At 40.5% G+C, this 17839-nt stretch overlaps 1 protein-coding gene across 3 annotated transcripts in view; it reads right to left on the reverse strand.

Moving 5' to 3' along the window:
* The window catches only part of GAREM1 (GRB2 associated regulator of MAPK1 subtype 1), a 136897-nt gene that overhangs the window by 20909 nt on the left and 98149 nt on the right, over positions 1–17839 (reverse strand). For 2 of the 3 annotated variants that reach the window (XM_032765268.1, XM_032765267.1), the window contains exons 3-4: positions 14570–14700; positions 2179–3357 (exon numbers count right to left, since the gene is read on the reverse strand). In XM_032765268.1, coding sequence (XP_032621159.1) covers positions 2179–3357; positions 14570–14700 — 1310 coding nt within the window. Of the gene's footprint in view, positions 1–2178; positions 3358–12042; positions 12110–14569; positions 14701–17839 lie in introns of those variants that run through there. The other variant, XM_032765269.2, reaches the window with a different exon arrangement.

A 17839-nucleotide genomic window follows, 5' to 3' on the forward strand; every position in this document is an offset into this window, starting at 1 on the left:
TCATTTTAAGGGAGTGATGACAAAACCATATGTTCACTAGCAGCTACGGAGCTCTACTTGCTCTATAAATACTTTACATGGAAACCGAACAAACATCTATTTAACCCTAGCCCACTGATGAAGTCAGTAGGTGGCTGATGTTCTTTCTGGAGCTGTTCCAGGAAGGCACAAAACTGATTCTGATTCATTCCATACATCAGATAAAAACCCAACCCTGTCTGAAAATGTATATTAATAACTGTAGCAGAAATTGGTTCCATTTCATGGCAAGAAATATACTAAAATTGCTGAAGTTGCTCAGCCAAATATTACGCACGCCTTGATAAGTAACACATACCACCAAGACATACTTTCAAGATGACTTTAAAAGGCATCATTCATGGAAATATCTATTCACTGAATTCAGTCCTACTAACCCAGAACAATATTGAACTAAGGTTTCTGTATTTCATATGCTTTTATTTAGCATTATAAACTACCAAGTTGAGAGTAATTGTATATACTTTTCAATAAGTAGATGAAGTCCCAATCTACCATGCTTCCATGGACTTCTGTTCTTTCCAGGAAGCTCATTTGTCTTCCATTTGGAATGCAGCTGAAATTAACATGGCCACTTGTTTTGACAATATACATAGCATTGTCAAAACATTGTAATTGTGCATCTCCAACTGTTTGTCAGCACAGCTCTTGGAGTTATGTTTATGGGTTACATAATGCTGCAGTTCCAGCTTGTGGAATGGGTACTGATTTTCAGGAGGGCCTCATCCTGGGTCTCCAGTTCCGTATGTGTACTTATCCAGCACTGTCATTGCCCCCACAATTGCTAATGTATCACCACTATGTGCAAGTGGATAAGTATATTTGCAGTTGTGTATGTGCAAAGGGTTAATAATAGTTGGGAGAAGGTTGAGAGGGTTCGGGTTCGGTTCTTTTTGTTTTAATGAAGGCGTTTAGACTCCGTAAAATTTTCTTCATTAGTTAAACTTGAAAGAAGGTCAGGAATCACTCAGGATAGGTTTAAGGCATTCAAACTTCGTAATAATTCCTAATTAGAGCCTTTTGGCTAAGAGTTTCTTTGATTTTAAAAATGTTTAAGAAAGTCTCAGTAACAGCAACTCATGCAAGGTTATAATCTCCACCCAAACCTATTTAAGGAGATTGGGGAGCCCCTAAGTGCGAGGCCCAGAGGCAGAGATATCTTTAAACAAATTCTAGGGTAGCATTAGGAAGGGGAATAACTACTACAGAGTTTGTATTATGAACCCTGGCAGAGAAAAAACCAAGCTGTGTAAAAAAGTAATCAAGGCTTCTGAGCTAAGAACTCTGCAGGGTTCCAACTTGAAATGTAAGCTTCTTTTCATAATCAACACTTTCTCCCTAAAAAATCCAGCATTAGCTCAAGGCACCTGTCTTTACCAAGACCAATCTATTACTGCAAAATTTGGAATTTCTAGGCCAGCTGTTTTAGGAAATGTGACTTTCGATCAAACCAAGTTAGGAAAAATGTCTCAAAAGCGAAGGACTCCTTGACTTTTGAACTCTTCTATCTCACAAATACCTTGTCCAGTTTGCCTCAGACTTTCCTCAGGGGGAGAGGTGGAATTTACCCAGGGATAAGATTGGTTTTGGTTTGGTAAAGGCTGGGATTGAGTGAGGTGGTTTAAGCATACTCCAAAATAGAGTCAGGTCTATAATGGAGGAAAAAGGAATCTGTGATCATTTTCAAATTTAAGTGAATTGTGCACTGTGACAAACTCAAGATACACATTGAAAATACTGAAGTATCACTGTGCAGCAATGTCTGTGGCTGAATCGAGGATGACGTGAAGGTATTCTGAATGGGTTCATGACCAACATACTTCAACAACAAAAAGCTTGAGCAAAATGTGACGCATTGAAGAGGAGATATAATTGGAAAAGTGAAGGGCTCATTTAGGATCTGTGAATCCTTATTTGTAAGAGCAGTAACCAAGGCAATATACATCCCAAAGTGTAAGGATTAAATGTTAGTAGTTAATTTGTTTTTAAAATCAATCCTATGTTATGATTTCCACGTAGCAAGGATTAGATTACAATATACATTTCTCCTTTCCCCATCTCAAGTCTGAGTCTTGCCCTAATGATTCCCCAAGTGCACACTCATTTAAAAATAAATAAAAATAAATAACACGGACTTACAGCTTCTGATTTGGGAGGCACCGGAGGTGGAGGTAGGGAAACATCTGAAGATTTCGTTGCTGCTGCTAGAGTTCCAGATACAGGAAGAGATGCAGTACCACCCTTTGACCGGAAAGAACTTCTGTAATTATCACATTTGTTTTTTTCACTTAGTGAGCGCGTAAGAGGCTGATTGTTGGGCTTCCCAAATTCTTGGTCCAGCCACAGTTCTTCATAAGGGAGTTCTGGTTTCGCAGGTAGAAACATTGATTCTTCACTAACTTCAGGAAAAAGGTAGTCACTGCTACTGTCACCAGAGTCCTGGTACTGAAGAGCATCATGAGAAAACAGGGCCCACTCGCTACACAAATCTCTGCACCCATGAAGGTTCACTTCACTGTTTCCATGCAAGTTGTTTCCATAAACGCAAACTGAGAGTCGGTGAAAGGACTGTGTTAGTTCATCCCGGGCATAGCTGAGAGAATTGGGCACGTGATTGTGCCCAGTGCATCGACTTTTCTTAGGGCTCTTACAATCTTCATTCCAGTCAGTTTTCACATCTCGCACAGCTCGGGAATATTCATCTATGTCAAACTGTTCCTGGCAGATATTAAACCAGTGCTGGACCATGGTTTCATGCCACAGCTCACCCTTTACAAGGCTCTCTGGGAGGCTAAACTTTGGAAGAGTCAAGTGCAAGGGAAAATGCATTGGAATAACTTTGTTACCACGCAGCACACAACAAACCACCACAGTCTTGGTTTGAATATTGACAAACTTGTATCTATGCCCTTCGCGGATAAAATGCAGGTCATAAGGGTTTCTTGGTGTGGGGCTTGGCACAGTTACATTAACAGGCAACCTTGTTTTTTCTACTATATTGCGAATTGTGTGCTCACCTTCTTGCATCTGTAGCTCCAGTGGACTGCGGGTGCTAAATCTGCCCTTGCACTGGAAAGGAAGGCTAATGCTTTCATTGGTCCTATGGTTCATGCAGATGAGACACGGCATTTTGCCTCTGCCTAGCTTGCTGATGGAATTAAGTTTCCCAATTTTCTTGAAGATGGTGTTGAGTCGTGACTTCTCCTTGGACGTTTTTGCATACAGGATTTCCGCTTGTCCCATTAAGGTGAGCTCATCCCCAGTGCTGAGGGTGATATTATAAACCTCTGTGTCTTCATTGCATTCACCCGAAGCCACCTGCAATACAAATATAAATAAAAATATTTCTCCCTGCACAGTGAAGATAGCAACTGAATTCATACTGAGTTTATTTAGGTGGGATTGGATAGTAGGATGGGAGATTACATCTCACAAGAAACTGTAAATTAATTTTAATAACTTTAATAGAGTCAAACAAGAATTTTATCATGGAAATCTGCACAAGTTAAATTTCTAATCTGCACCACACATTACTGTGTTTTTTGCTTGAGAAAAAAGTAGGGACATCTGGAACCGACACAGTTGCTAGAAAGAGCGTGACTATAAAAGACTAGTTTTTAGTGAAGGACAAATAAAATATTCTGCACTTTTAAATAGCAGCCATCCAAAAGCACTAAAGTATATTTGGGAGATATTGGTATCCCTAGTTATTTTGCATCCATTCTCTCTTCTGTTTGCTGCTTTATGGCACTTCCCTGCAGAGGTCTCGAGGAAAAGGAAGAAAAGATTCTCTCCCTCTCCAGCTTTCTTCCTTGAGGAGCAGAGATGGCCCCCTTATTGTGCCTTTCCCTTGTGATCCAGGAGTAAAGATACCTTCTTGGTATAACCCCTTCCCAGGCCCTCAAGGCAGAGAACCCCCATCAAGAATATTGGTTCTGTCACCTCTGCCCACCTCTCCCTACCAGACCCTAGGCTTCCCCCTTGGTTTTACCTAGATTGTGATTTGAGAGTTATTATAACATATGTATGGTCACATGTTTCCTACTATGGAAATTGTACTAGAAGGTAAAAAGATGCCCAGGTTTGGTTGTTCTACGGTTATTACCTCAAGACCACTGAACTCTAGATCCTCTCTCTCTAAACAGCCACCCCTATCTGCCTTATATTTGGGTGTCGTAAAAAACACCTTCCACAGTCAAGTAACAGAACTCAGCTCGCCTTTTCTCAGCAGGATCAATACCTGTATGCAGAATAAGATATTTCAGGCAGATCCTGCCATCCTGTTACAGGCACCTGCTGCACACTGTAGTACAGAGTATTAGTGGCTGGGCATGTTGAACAGGGATTTCATTTGCAGATTTTTTTAAACTATGTAAAAATTGTTTTCTCCACCCACAGAACATCCTGTTTATGTGCAGAGCAAAGCCCTAATTCCGTGCTTCAAAATCTGACACTGTTAGCAAATAGCTATCACATAAATTATTAAGACAGCTTACTAACCAATTTTGTTGTCTCAGTCTGTTAAATAAATGAGAAATGCTGTAAGTAATTGCCCTTCCCCATGGAAGTTGTGATCTGCAATTTGTCCCTATTTGTGAAAATGTGATTGACTTCTGTGAGTCTTTCACAGCAAGTATGAACAAGTGCTTTGGTATGTTCAGCATGTCTGCTTAACATTTCAGCTTCAATGTTTCCTGAGAGGAAGTTATTCAAGTTCTCTATTATCTAAACAACGCTAATCAGTCTAATCCAGGAAACTACCAAGGTTTTATTGTACATAACACCCATTCACAACTTAACGCTAGAGGATGGGCAACGTTCAGAAACACTGACATACATACATACATTATAGATAGATATAGATATAGATATATAAGGAAAACATTCAGCATTCTGCTGATAACATTTTCATCAAGCTCATTCCATTTGCTCTTCAAGACCAGCGAACAGGAAGTTACATTCAGGATTTGGTTACTGGATGTCATTTTGACTTCAGTGGAATAGGTGGGAGTTGAGGAACTCAACACACATTGTGCATATCACACCGACTTTCTTAAAAAGAGACATCTTCTGCAAGAACGTTCACTTCCATGGAAATGCAAGTGTATGTGTATTGTTTTGAAGAGGTAGGGCACATAATAAGAAATTCAAGACCTGAGAGGTGGCTGTATTTTCTTACTGCACTTTTTTTTTTTTTTTGTTTAAAAAGGGCATCAGAGGGAGTAAAGGGAAGAGCAAGAGAGGTGTTATAAAATCTATGATTGCTGAGTTGCTGCTTTGACAACTTGTAGTTCCCTAGAAAGCTACAACAATCCAGAACAGCAGGAAACGTTTAGCCAGATATTAAACTTCTGAGGTGATTAACACCATGGCTTCACAATGAAGAGTGCAGTTCATGGGTCTGCTGAGGTGAATGCTAGTTATTAGTGATGACAGCTTCTTTTCTTACAGAAAAAGAAAAGCAGCATTTAAAATAAATAATAGTGAACTGATTAATAAATTGGACAAGTCAAATTTAATTTTGTTTTCAACCCAGACTCTTGGCAGAGAGTTCTATAACTTTACTGCATACATTTACCTGGTGATGATTTAGGAAATAAAGCTACATTTTACTAATGACGTAAGTGTTAAAACAATAGAAAAGTCTTGCCAGGGATCCAGTCTGGTACTGGCCTTGAATAAAATACAACTCTGCAAACTTCATTCTGAATGGCAAATTCAGTACAGATCAGCTGTTGTCTGAAACCATCATAAGAGAACCACAAAAATTATCATCTTTAAAAAGGAAAGGAAAACCAGCAGTTGAAAGATTGCACAACAGATTTAGCTCCCACCTAAAAATCCTTGTTAAGGTGAAGTTAAAGTTGAAGACAGATCTCAGTGGGTTGAGCACATATTAATTCCAACATTCTGGAAATAGAGTTAAGGAAACCCTAACTCTCCTTTTCCTGGGTTTGATTTTTTAGTCTATTTGAACACATGAACATGTTAGTTAATATATCTGTACATTCTAGTGTAGATGATGTAAACATTTGTTCCAGGACACAAAGTAGAAATGTATGTGTGTCCTATTTACACTATAATTACAATCATGTTAAACTAACAGTGTTAAAACACAATCAAAAAGTTAAGACGACATCCTTAAGGTTACATTTCTCAAACCTGACACCTAAACTACTGTGATTCTGCCCCTGTAGCAATGTCCTGAGAAATTTAAACTCTCACTAACTCATTACTCATAACAATTTCACATTATCAATAACCACAAAACTAGAATACCTTAACCTTAACCCTACTGTGTCTGTGCTGCTCTTTGGCTCTCTTTATTGTCATATACAATACAAATAGCACAATTTCAGTGATCACTTCTCATACTTACAGACCCAATCCTGCTGGGGCTGAGGGCACCCATTTCCTCAGCGAAGGTGCTCAGCACCTTACAGAATCAATCCCTCGGGAGTCCATGGTGGAGCTAGTTATCTAAGTGTTATTAGACACAGAGCTAGCTTGCCTCCATATACAAAGATAAATACTAAGATGGCATACAAAATGATAAATACTAAGATCAATACAAAATGAGCAAAGCTAGTATGATGAAAAAAGCTAGTATGATGAAAGCAAAGCTAGTATTATGACACTTAATATTAGAGACCTATGTATGAAACAAGTTACAGAAGATGTTTTTTTCTATACTCTGCCTGTGAACAGGAAAAGACAGTAGACTGGCATCTCCATGGAGGCAGAATCTAGATAGCTCAGAGTACTCACCAGTGAAGACACAATTAACTGAAGAGTCCCTCGATGTTTGACACACTATTAAAAAAAAACTCTTTAGGATTCTATTAAAAGTTTAACCCTCAAGATATGACAGAAGGAATAATCTTAGAGGAGAAGCACTGATAATCAAAGTACAATCAATAACCAACTACAGATGTTTAAGCATTGCAGTAACAGCATTAGTGTTTTGGTAGCCCATAGAGGTCTCAGTCTGGACTCAGGGTCCCACTGTGACTCATTTCTCTCCTTATTTCCACGCCTACAGGTCAGCAAGGCTATTGCTCCCAGATTAACTCATGTGTGTTCTCATTAGGATATTCCTCGTTCCTCCCTCCTAATTCAGGATTGCCAACCTCAAGTGATCAAAAATTATGATTTTTTTAAAAAAACGTTCATTTTCTGGGGTGGGGGAATGGAAAAAACAACAAACCATGGTTTTAGTCCATCTTTTGGCTTTATTTTAACTTCCTTCCACTCCTCTGTGTGATGATTTCAGGTAGAAAAATAAACTTTCAATGACCCTTTAATGCAACCAAAAATGCATGTCTCTCCCCACCTGCTCAGATGGAAACTACACTTCCCTAACTTAGGGTGAGGAGAAGGTAACTGCCATTCATTTCTTATTACTGTCTTGACACAGCAGCTACATTTCTCTGCCTGGGACCTAGCAGCGCCACTTCTCCAACACCTCTTTCCCCTACCTCATGCCTCCGGGGCCCCTCTCCCAGCTAAGGGCCATACATGAAGGCAGGGCATGTCTGCGTCCTTGGCCCCAAAGCTCTCGCACAGAGTTCTGCCCACATACCCAGCCCTGAAAAGTCATTCATCACAGGAACTTCTCATGTCATTGTGACAGCTCTTCCACAGGCACCAACATCCCACCATTCAACGTCCCCCTGAACGAGAGTGGCAGCCATTTTGACAGTGGGCCTGGCTTCAATCTTACTGAGAACAATGAGAGGTGGCAGCAAATTTTATTAAGGACAGCCCCACATCCACATGCAGATAGATTGCAAGGAAATGGGGCCACCTTGCTGGCTTCTGCCTCAGTGACAGTAATAGGAGATAGTGATTATTCTGAATAAGGGAAAATTGGCAAGTTGGTGCCTTTGACCGTGTTTGCATGAGACAGGTAAAACCACACTCAGAATCTCTCAAGTTGGGGTAAAATCATGAGAGTTGGCAATACTGTTTTTGAAACACATTAATCTTGGAACAAGAGCCCTGCTGATTTGTAGGAATGTAAAACCAGGTGATGGGATGTGGAAGGATGAGTTCAGTGAGCAAGTTTTGTTTAAACAATTCACCTCCCAGCAGTGTGACAGCACTGCAAGTTTTACATTTTTCTGAAAGTTTTTTCCCTTTCCACTTAAAATTAGAGTATTTAGACATTTTAAACACATTTCTAAACCACTAGCAGACATTTAAACTGAACAACTCCCTATACTAACAAGTAGGTTTGGGACTTATTTTCCACCAGAAGGATCCTCTTCCATACATTAGTTGCTCTCTGTTCTCTCTCTGCCAGTTATCAACCCATGTCAGCAGTTCAGCACTGATGCCAGCATTTTGACCTCACTCACTGGCTTCCTACAAAACATTTTATCAAATGCACTACAAAACAGTGATGAATTACGTCACCGTAATCTTTTAAACTCTGTCTCCTGCAATTCAGTGGCAATTTAGATTGACTAAAGTGACATTTGCTGCAGAAGACAGACATCAAGTAGATAAAAAATGATTACGTAACAAAAATTTTGTACTGGGAAGTCTAACATATTGCCTCTCACAAGTTGGCAGAAACTATTATTTTGCACTAATAGCTGATGCAATAGGTTTTCAAGTCTTAATAGTTCTAATCTGTTATCATTTGATGAAAAAGTGTATAAAGGCTTATATAAAAAAACTTATTTAGTTGCTTTATTATAGCTTGTTACATCTGCTGCATTTTATTATGAGAGAGTGCAGCAGTTATTCTACAGTGAAGTATCAGAGAGGTAGTCATGTTAGTCTGGATCTGTAAAAGCAGCAAAGAGTCCTGTGGCACCTTATAGACTAACAGACATATTGGAACATGAGCTTTCATGGGTGCATGCATCCGATGAAGTGGGTATTCACCCACGAAAGCTCATGCTCCAATACATATATAAAGTGCCAGAGGACTCTTTGCTGCTTCTACAATAAAGGTGGCTTAGCATCAGTGCTAACTAAAAATCCTTTAACTACAAAGCTTTATAGTCACCTCTGCAGCAGTACTTTTGAGTATTTAAACTACTTTACAAACCCAATTTAGTTATTCGCAAAGAGCAAAAAAGGTTAAAAAATAAACAGTTCTGTTTTTATTTGTCTAAGGATTCTTAGGCTACATAAAAACACACTGTTCTTAAGAGGGATGGATAAACTGGAAGAGTAAGCAGTTGCCTACATGATCAGAGACTGAAAGGCTCCTAAATTTGATGAGCAGGGCCATTCATGTCAATAGTATGCATGTGTTTATTTCCATCACCTGAAGCAGGCTTTCCTTGGTTCCAGGAGTTAAGGCAGTATCTCAATACTGCCTATAAACTGAAAGCACAATATAAAGCACAATCTTAGTACTGTATTAGGCCAGGTAACAATGAGGGGACCTGGGCTACAATTTAAATTTAAAACTGAAGATGGACTGATTTTAGCAATCACTACTGTGGCATTTTAAAATACCACATTGGTTACAGGCCTCTAAAGAGATTTTTTTTTTTTTTGGAAACAAAAGACAAGCTTATTAGGACTGACAAGCTGCAATGCAACTATGCCAATAAATCAGCAATTTATTCATTCAGTTGCATAACATTTTTAAGGCTTAGAAAACTGATCATTTCTCAAGCAAATAAAAGCTCTTATTTTTATTTCTGAGAAAAAATGCACTCTGTAGGGCAGTGGTCCCCAAACTGTGGGACGTGTTCCCCAAGAGGGCATGGAGGAACATTCATGGCAGCATGTGGCAGGGCCCAGGCCAGCCCCCACTGGGGGTTGGGGAGGGAGTGCCACGCTTCCAGCCCCGCTCTGCCCCCACCCCTGTTCAGCCCCCAGGCCCAGCTCCACCTCCAGGCCAGATCCACCATCAGTCCCACACCACCCCCAACCCCAGCTTCCCTCCAGCCCCAGTCCCAGCTCTCATCCTCTCTCCACTCCCAGATCAGTTCCGCCTCTAGTCTCAGCTCCTCCCCAATCTCCAGTTCCACCGCCAGCTTCGCCTTCAGCCCAAGCTCCTCTGCTGAGGAAGCCTTGGCTGTGCAGTAAGGGGGGGAGGGGACAAACAGATTCCATTAACGGTGTGTGTGTGGGGCGGGGGGTGTGACTGGAAAAGTTTGTGAACCACAGCTGTAGGGACTAGCACAGTAAACCACTATGACAAGAGGCTTACTTAAACATATTACTTTTCAGAGACTAAAAAGGTTCCCAGCAGCCAAATGATTTCTTCAGTAAGAAAGCAATAATTACTTAGGAACTATAGTACATGTGCATCTTCTAAATGCTCTACTAACATTAATTCTCAGACTCTCTCTTGAAGGCAGGTAAGCAGCAACCCTTCTGTTAACACATTTTGGAAAAAAGTGATCCTGGACAAAGAGTCAGTGGCAGTCTTTGGAATTCAGGAATTCTCGGCTCCCAGGCCTATACTCTATCCACCGGGACAACACTGCCTTTCTTTATGGAAGCTTTACCAAGTTACACGTCCAATACGATGTGAGGGGGGGTTATTTTTTTGTTCTACTCAATCTGACCAGCTACCTAGTTACTTATATGGACTCTCTTCCTGCAACATCCAGCTACCTATCCTTGACAACCTATTGCTATTAGCGTAGAAAAAGCTATTCCCTGATGCAGCTCTGCTTTTCTCTAGTGCTTTCCCTCTCCACCTGTGGAGAATCAAGAAAAGCCATCTTCACTAGTGTAATGGTGCTATATAAACAAAGATCTCTGTGGTGATTTACCAAGTATTACACCGAAGAGGTTACCAAATAGCATTTCAGCAAAGGACAGGTACTTGTAGAAACTACATATGTAAACCACAAAATCTTAAACTCTTAAAATTTTCCAGTTCTCATTTCAGTGTAGACTAAATATGAATCTAAGAAAGTCTATATCCAGAATATTCTAAATTCTCTCTCTCTCTCACACACACACACACACACACACACACACACACACACAGCGCAGACCTATGGGCTCTTTACCCATTAGGAAAACTTAATGTTGATACAGAAGGACTCATAAATTGTTAATAATTCCATAATAAATCTTCAATTCCCATTTCTGCCTGCTGTTATACAGTACTGTATTCCAGCCATGTGCACTGCCTCTTCTATCTCACAGAAGACCCAGCAGATTTTGCGCCATGTCTGCCTGCCACAGATAAGAGGAAGAAGCGAAAAGATTCCCCCTGCACCTAGATGTCAGTTATTAAGGAAAAAGGAGTCATCTTCCCCCACAAAGTGTAGTAAAATAACCTTTTATCCCACAAACAGCAAGATTCAAATTCACAACATCCATAGCTACATCAAAAGCCAGGTTTTCTCCTCTTTACAGTGCTGACTATAAATCCTGCCCCACCACAGGCATTTAGATGGAGAAGCAAGGATCACACTGGACCAGCCATAACAGGCGCAGCAGGTGCATATTTGTGGCCGGTTTAATGCACAGGGATGGGGAGCAATATAGCTGTTACCCTGGTGCATCAGAAAAGACAGGAGTTTTTCCTTTGAAAGTTACCTGTTAGTGAGAAATCCAAACCACCAGACCTCTATTTTTTGCACCTGGAAACATAATAAGGGTGAGGGAAAGCTAGGAGTGCAAGTTTGGGGAACAAACTGTGGCAGGAAAAGCAGACGGGTATGAAACACAACAAAGGAGTGAACAGAGAGGGATTCAAACAGGAAGCAAACTCTGCACTGCCCCATGAGAGAAGAAGTTTAAGAGTAAAAGAAAATTGATTTTTATAATACTGCCTATATTTTATTGCACTACGATGTTAATTGACAGAATAGGACTGGAGTAAAACTGCTTTGCTGCACATGCAACACTACTAATACGATGTATGAGCATGGAACTATAGTAACGGGGCAGATATTTTACAAAACCCTGTCACAGTGACAGGCGATTCTCCTGGCTTGCCTATCAAGCCTAGTACAGCATTTGGGTTTCCTTTTAATATAAGGTCATATTAACAACAACAAATAGGCTCACCTTCTAATTCTTGATGTAAGTGTGTTCTGTTATCAGAATACTGATACCACACCTTTAGTTACAGGATTTCCTAGGCAGAGGTCTCTATTGGATAGATCAGTGATTCTCAACCTTCTCCCATGCCAGCACCCCCCTTCCATCCAGCTGGGATCTAGCCAGAACCCTGCCTATGGGAAGAGTGGTGGAGGGAGAAGAAATCACAACTCCCAAGTTGAAGAACCCTTAGTGCAGATTCCAAGAACTTCTCGTGAGCTTCTATGTCAATGCTGCATACACTTGGATGCCACACTATGTTACATTAGCCTTCTTCTTTCCTTCTTGTATTTGAATACTGAATAATGCTGTATTATTTTACAACATATAAAACTGGAATGATTTACTGTATATAGACATGATAAACTTTAGTCATCTCCAGTGCTTACGTCAATTTCATAGGCTTTTACACATATGGCATTTATATTGTACAATACTTATTTTGTTACAGTCTTATAAAAAGTTAGCACTTGAACTGTTAGCCAATCCTGTTACATTACTTCACTTTTGTTTTTATTTTTGGACGTAAACAGGCTTGGTCTGGACCAGGGTGGCCAACTTGTGGCTCTGGAGCCAAATGCGGCTCGAGAAGCTAATATGCGGCTCCTTGTATAGGCAGCGACTCCAGGCCTGGAGCAACAGGCACCAACTTTCCAATGTGCCGGAGGGTGTTCACTGCTCAATCCCTGGCTCTGCCATAGGCCCTGCCCCCACTCCATCCCTTCCCGTGCCCTCCCCTGAGCCTGCTGTGCCCTCACTCCCCCCGCACCCCTAGTCTCCTGCACACCAGGAAACAGCTGATCAGGAGTTGCTAAGAGGGAGAGGCACTGACTGGCAGGGCTGCCGGTGAGTGGGAAGCACTGGGAGCAGCGTGGTGGGGGAGCTAGTGGGGGGCTGCTGACGTATTACTGTGGCTCTTTGACAATGTACATTGGTAAATTCTGGCTCCTTCTCAGGCTCAGGTTGGCCACCCCTGGTCTGGAAAGATCTCACTAATTTGAAACAGTTTCAGGGGGAAAAAAGGCTAAGGCACCTGTTTAACCCACAATTAAAAACATAGAATTTTTTTAAATTGATGCATATTACTGTATATAGCAATTTTCTGAATACAGTATTGATATCAAAACAGCATGCTGCATTTAACTTTAGGTATACTGAATTGGCAAAGTATTTTTTAAAAATTCTATCCAGCTTATGTGGGAATGTTTTACATTTAACAAGCTTATAGCTGTATACTCCTCACCCTATAAAATCATAGCTGTGCATTTCACTGACTGCATTTTAAAATTTCCATTGATCAGTTAAATAATGCCAATACATTTGTACAGTGTTGCACAGAGCTATGAGTCCCACTATAAGAATGTATTTAATCTTATGTATGTTTAGTTTTGTCCTTGGAATGCAGAATTGCTCTGTAATCTCACATCACGGTGTTAAGTCATCAGGGGCCCAGTTATACACATCCAGGTTAATCAAGAGAGTCTATATGAAAACAATATGCTGTTTTGAAAGATGTAGTGACAAAATGAATGCATGAGTTAAATCATATTTCATGTTTATATAGCACCCTTTCAAACATCATGCTTCACGTATGTAGGAACTACGGGTGAAACTCTGGTCCTCTGCTGCAGCAGCGCAAGAGAGATGAAGGAGCCAGCTAGGGATTCCTCTTGGGCAGAGGACTCACTGGCGGTGTAAAGCCAGCATAACCAGTTCGCTCCCACACCAGTGTAGGAGGTATGGTTAGCTCCCACGTGCTCCAGCTCCAAGGAGTTATGTAACAACCCTCGTTGATGTTCCAACTGGCACAAATTACATCAGCCTTGAGACTGTTCTGACCTGTGTTGGGCACTGAACTGGCCTGCACTGTATCCTACTGAAACTACAGGTGAGAATGTGTGTGGATGGATTCAGACACTGTCCTATTTAATGCAGTTTCAGTCTGAGTGCTCATGTGTGGCCACAGGAAACCCTTTCCCACTCCCATGTGAATCTCTGATCCTCTCACAGACTCAAGATGTACACAAGAAAAGCAAGTGGGTCTTTTTGTTGTTTTGTTTTATATACAATGCAATTTAACTGCAGTAGTCTGCCATCTGATTAGAGACAAGTAATTCCATCACAGTACCCTACACACTGTCTGGAAATGAGGCTTTCTGGAGACCGAGTGGAGCAGCTGTTGCTTAGCAGGGAGTAAAATCCAGAATGCTTTTGCGGGGTGAAACAAAAGACACTTTGTCTAGAATCTGGCAACAGCACTTGAGTTAGCTGGATGGATTATTGGGGGTGCTTCGCTGCTGGGCTGTAGGATCAAAAGGGCCTTGAAGAACACACTGTTTTAATACTGAAGATCACTGCCTACGAATATACGACTAAGGACTCATCTGTCTTAAAGTCACTTTTGACCACATAACACAGTTGCTCGTTTGCCATGTATATAAAGATTGTACCAGTTAATCATTTAGATGGGGACAAATATTTATTCAGGGGCTACCTTAACGTTGAATGTTATTTCCTCCATGACGTAAACTCGTTCAGGAAATGCTTTAGCCACCTCCTCCACACTGTTAAAATACTGCACTGGCTCCTTAATATCTCGATCTTGTTCCAGCAGCTTAAACTGCCCTGAAAACAGATGATAAACAGAAGAGTGGTAAGATATTTACATTGGACAGCTGTCATTGTGGCAACTGCTTGCTCACTCCTTCACTACGATGCTCGGTCAGTTTCGTCTGATTATTAATAGTTAAGCAACAACAGAAGAGATTGCAAAAGAGTCTTCATAAGCTTTCAAATGAAAATCGACCAAGTTTCACTAACCCAGAATTACAAGAATGTGTGGGAGGTGAAGTCAAATTAAAAAGGTGCTTATCAGATGCTCTCTAGAACTGGCAAGTAGCTACTAGTGCTTCTACATGTGTACACTTATACCTTACAGCTTCTATGTAGAAATCTCTTAGAATCCCTTGATTTATAGAAAACACAAAAAAACCTTGTGCCTCAGAGAAACCAAAAATAGTGCTGAAATTTTTAAAAGTGTCATTAGACTGCAGTAAAGGGGTTAAATTTAAACCAATTTCCTTACACCATATTTTGGTAACAGTAGTGTACTGGTTGAATGCTTTCCACATGACAGTTTACAATCAGAAACAATTTTTCAAATTACTTGTTAGAGCTAGCTCCATTTAATCCATCATTAAAAATGTGTACCTTTAAACACACACATGCACACACACACGCGCACACACCTATTTAAAACTCTGTGGAAGATAACGTATTCCCTTTCTAAAGTAAATAAATTATGAAGTGTTGGAAATAAGTGTTCCCCGCTAACTTTATCCCATAGCACATGACAGACATTTTAATTTTATTACTTTTCTAAATGTCTCAGAAGACAAATCTCTGCCCAGATCCTAATACTGGGGTCACATTCAGGATTTTAGAAGGAATGTTTATACGATCCTGAATAGTCACCTCATTTACCACATTTCTTTTTATGCAATATGAACGCACAATTTGAAAGTAAACTTTTGTTCTAAAGAGCAGTAGCCAAAGCTGGGACAGACACTACATACACGCTCCGTATATTGGTGAGATTAATTTAATCAGTGGAGTGATTCCCCCCAGTTTTGAAAAATATTGATATTAGTATCCTACAGGATATTCTCCATCAACAACACAGTACAGTGAAACGTGTCTCAAGCAATGACTCCAGACAGAAAAACTGGTGGTTTAATTTGTTTAGATTTTAAATAGTTAAAAAGGTACCTATCCAAGGTTACAGGCACCCTAACACACCATTAACAAATACAATTTGATCGCCGAAGCATCAAAATTATCATTAATTAAACAGGAACTCAGCCGGCCAACCACTTAAAAACATGTCTCCTGCCCCTTCATCTAGGGAACATACCTTCTGCCTTGTCCAAAAACCTTATTAGATAGGCATCTTTTGGGGCATGCCAGAAGCTCCCCAAATTTTGACTGCTTTGAACCAAGTGGGGCAGGGGAAGCAAATCTCACAGTCCAGGAGCCCTGACAGCAGCCCCCCTCTCTTTTATAACCAGGAGGATCCACTCCAAGTGTCCCATCTGACTACAAGCCCCTGCTGACAAATGGAGGCTAATCAGGGTAGAACAGCAGTGTTTAAGGGATGGACTTTGGGTGGACTCATAAGGTAGGAGTTTGCCCTTCTTGTACAGATTCCATAGTAGTTTTAAGGCATGATAGGCAAGGTTAGTAGCACTGCCTCATAAAGTTCCCTGACATTTCCCACCACAGTAATACCCTGTTTTCAGTTGCTTATAAAGCTTTGCCAAACTTTAACCATTGGGGCTGAAATTATCCATGATGGTTGTTGGGAAAATTTCAACCAAAACAGTCCAGCTGTTTCCAAGAATGAGGCAAGGGACAAATAAGTTGTTTTGTCTATGCTAAAAAAATTCTGGCAACCTTTTATTTGAGAAACTCAAGCCCTCCCCCACCCATTATTTTGGAGCAGGGCCAAGTTATAAGCCTTTGAAGAGTCACAGTTCCCACATGATCAGTAGAGACTTGCTAGAGCTTAACAGAGACTCTCCTCACTGAGCATGCTCCAGCCCAGGGCTGCAAAGGACTGAGCAAGATTTTATCTACAACTGCAGCTTTAGGCCGCTGTGGGCCAGGCCAGGCCTGGATCCAGGGACTGAAACTAAAAGTTGAGCGACTGTCATTCCTGTGCTCTCAATGCTTCCCTTGCCTGAACAACCTTAATTCAGCCCCTTACACATATGCACTACAATACAGGTCTTTAATTACATGATCATATGCTCTTTTTGCATACTAGGTATTAGGGCTGTCAAGGGATTAAAAAAAGTTAATCTCAATTAATCGCACTGTTAATAGAATACAATTTATTTAAATATTTTTTGATGTTTTCTACTTTTTCAAATATAATTATTTCAATTACAACATGGAACACAAAGCGTACGGTGCTCACTTTATAGTATGTTTGATTACAAATATTTACACTGTAAAAATCAAGAGTATTTTTCAATTCACCTAATACAAGTACTGTAGTGCAATCTCTTTTTCATAAGAGTGCAACTTACAAATGTAGACTTATGTACAAAAAAACCCCTGCATTAAAACAAAACCAAACCAAAACCAAAAAAAAAGAAAAAACAAAAAACAAAAACAAACTAACAATGTAAAACTTTAGAGCCTACAGTCCACTCAGTCCTACTTCTCAGTCAGTCAAACGCTCAGACAAACAAGCTTATTTACATTTGCAGGAGATAATGCTGTCCACTTCTTGTTTACAATATCACCTGAAAGCGAGAACAGGCATTTGCATGGCATTGTTGTAGCTGGTCACAAGATATTTACATGCCAGATGCGCAAAAGATTCATATGTTCCTTCATTCTAAAACCTCCATTCCAGAGGACGTGTGTCCATGCTGATGACGAGTTCCTCTTGAGAACAATCCAAAGCAGTGCAGACCGATGCATGTTCTTTTCATCATCTGAGTCAGATGCCACCAGCAGAAGGTTGATTTTCTTTTTTGGTAGTTCGGGTTCTGTAGTTTTCACATCAAAGTGTTGCTCTTTTAAGACTTCTGAGAGCTTGCGCCACACCTCATCCCTCTCAGATTTTGGAAGGCACTTCAGATTCTTAAAACTTGGGTCGAGTGCTGTATCTAGCCTTAGAAATCTCACATTGGTATCTTCTTTGCGTTTTGTCAGATTTGCAGTGAAAGTGTTCTTAAAATGAACAACATGTGCT

Source organism: Chelonoidis abingdonii, chromosome 2 (genome assembly GCF_003597395.2).
Source record: "Chelonoidis abingdonii isolate Lonesome George chromosome 2, CheloAbing_2.0, whole genome shotgun sequence".
Taxonomy (NCBI): Eukaryota; Metazoa; Chordata; order Testudines; family Testudinidae; genus Chelonoidis; species Chelonoidis abingdonii.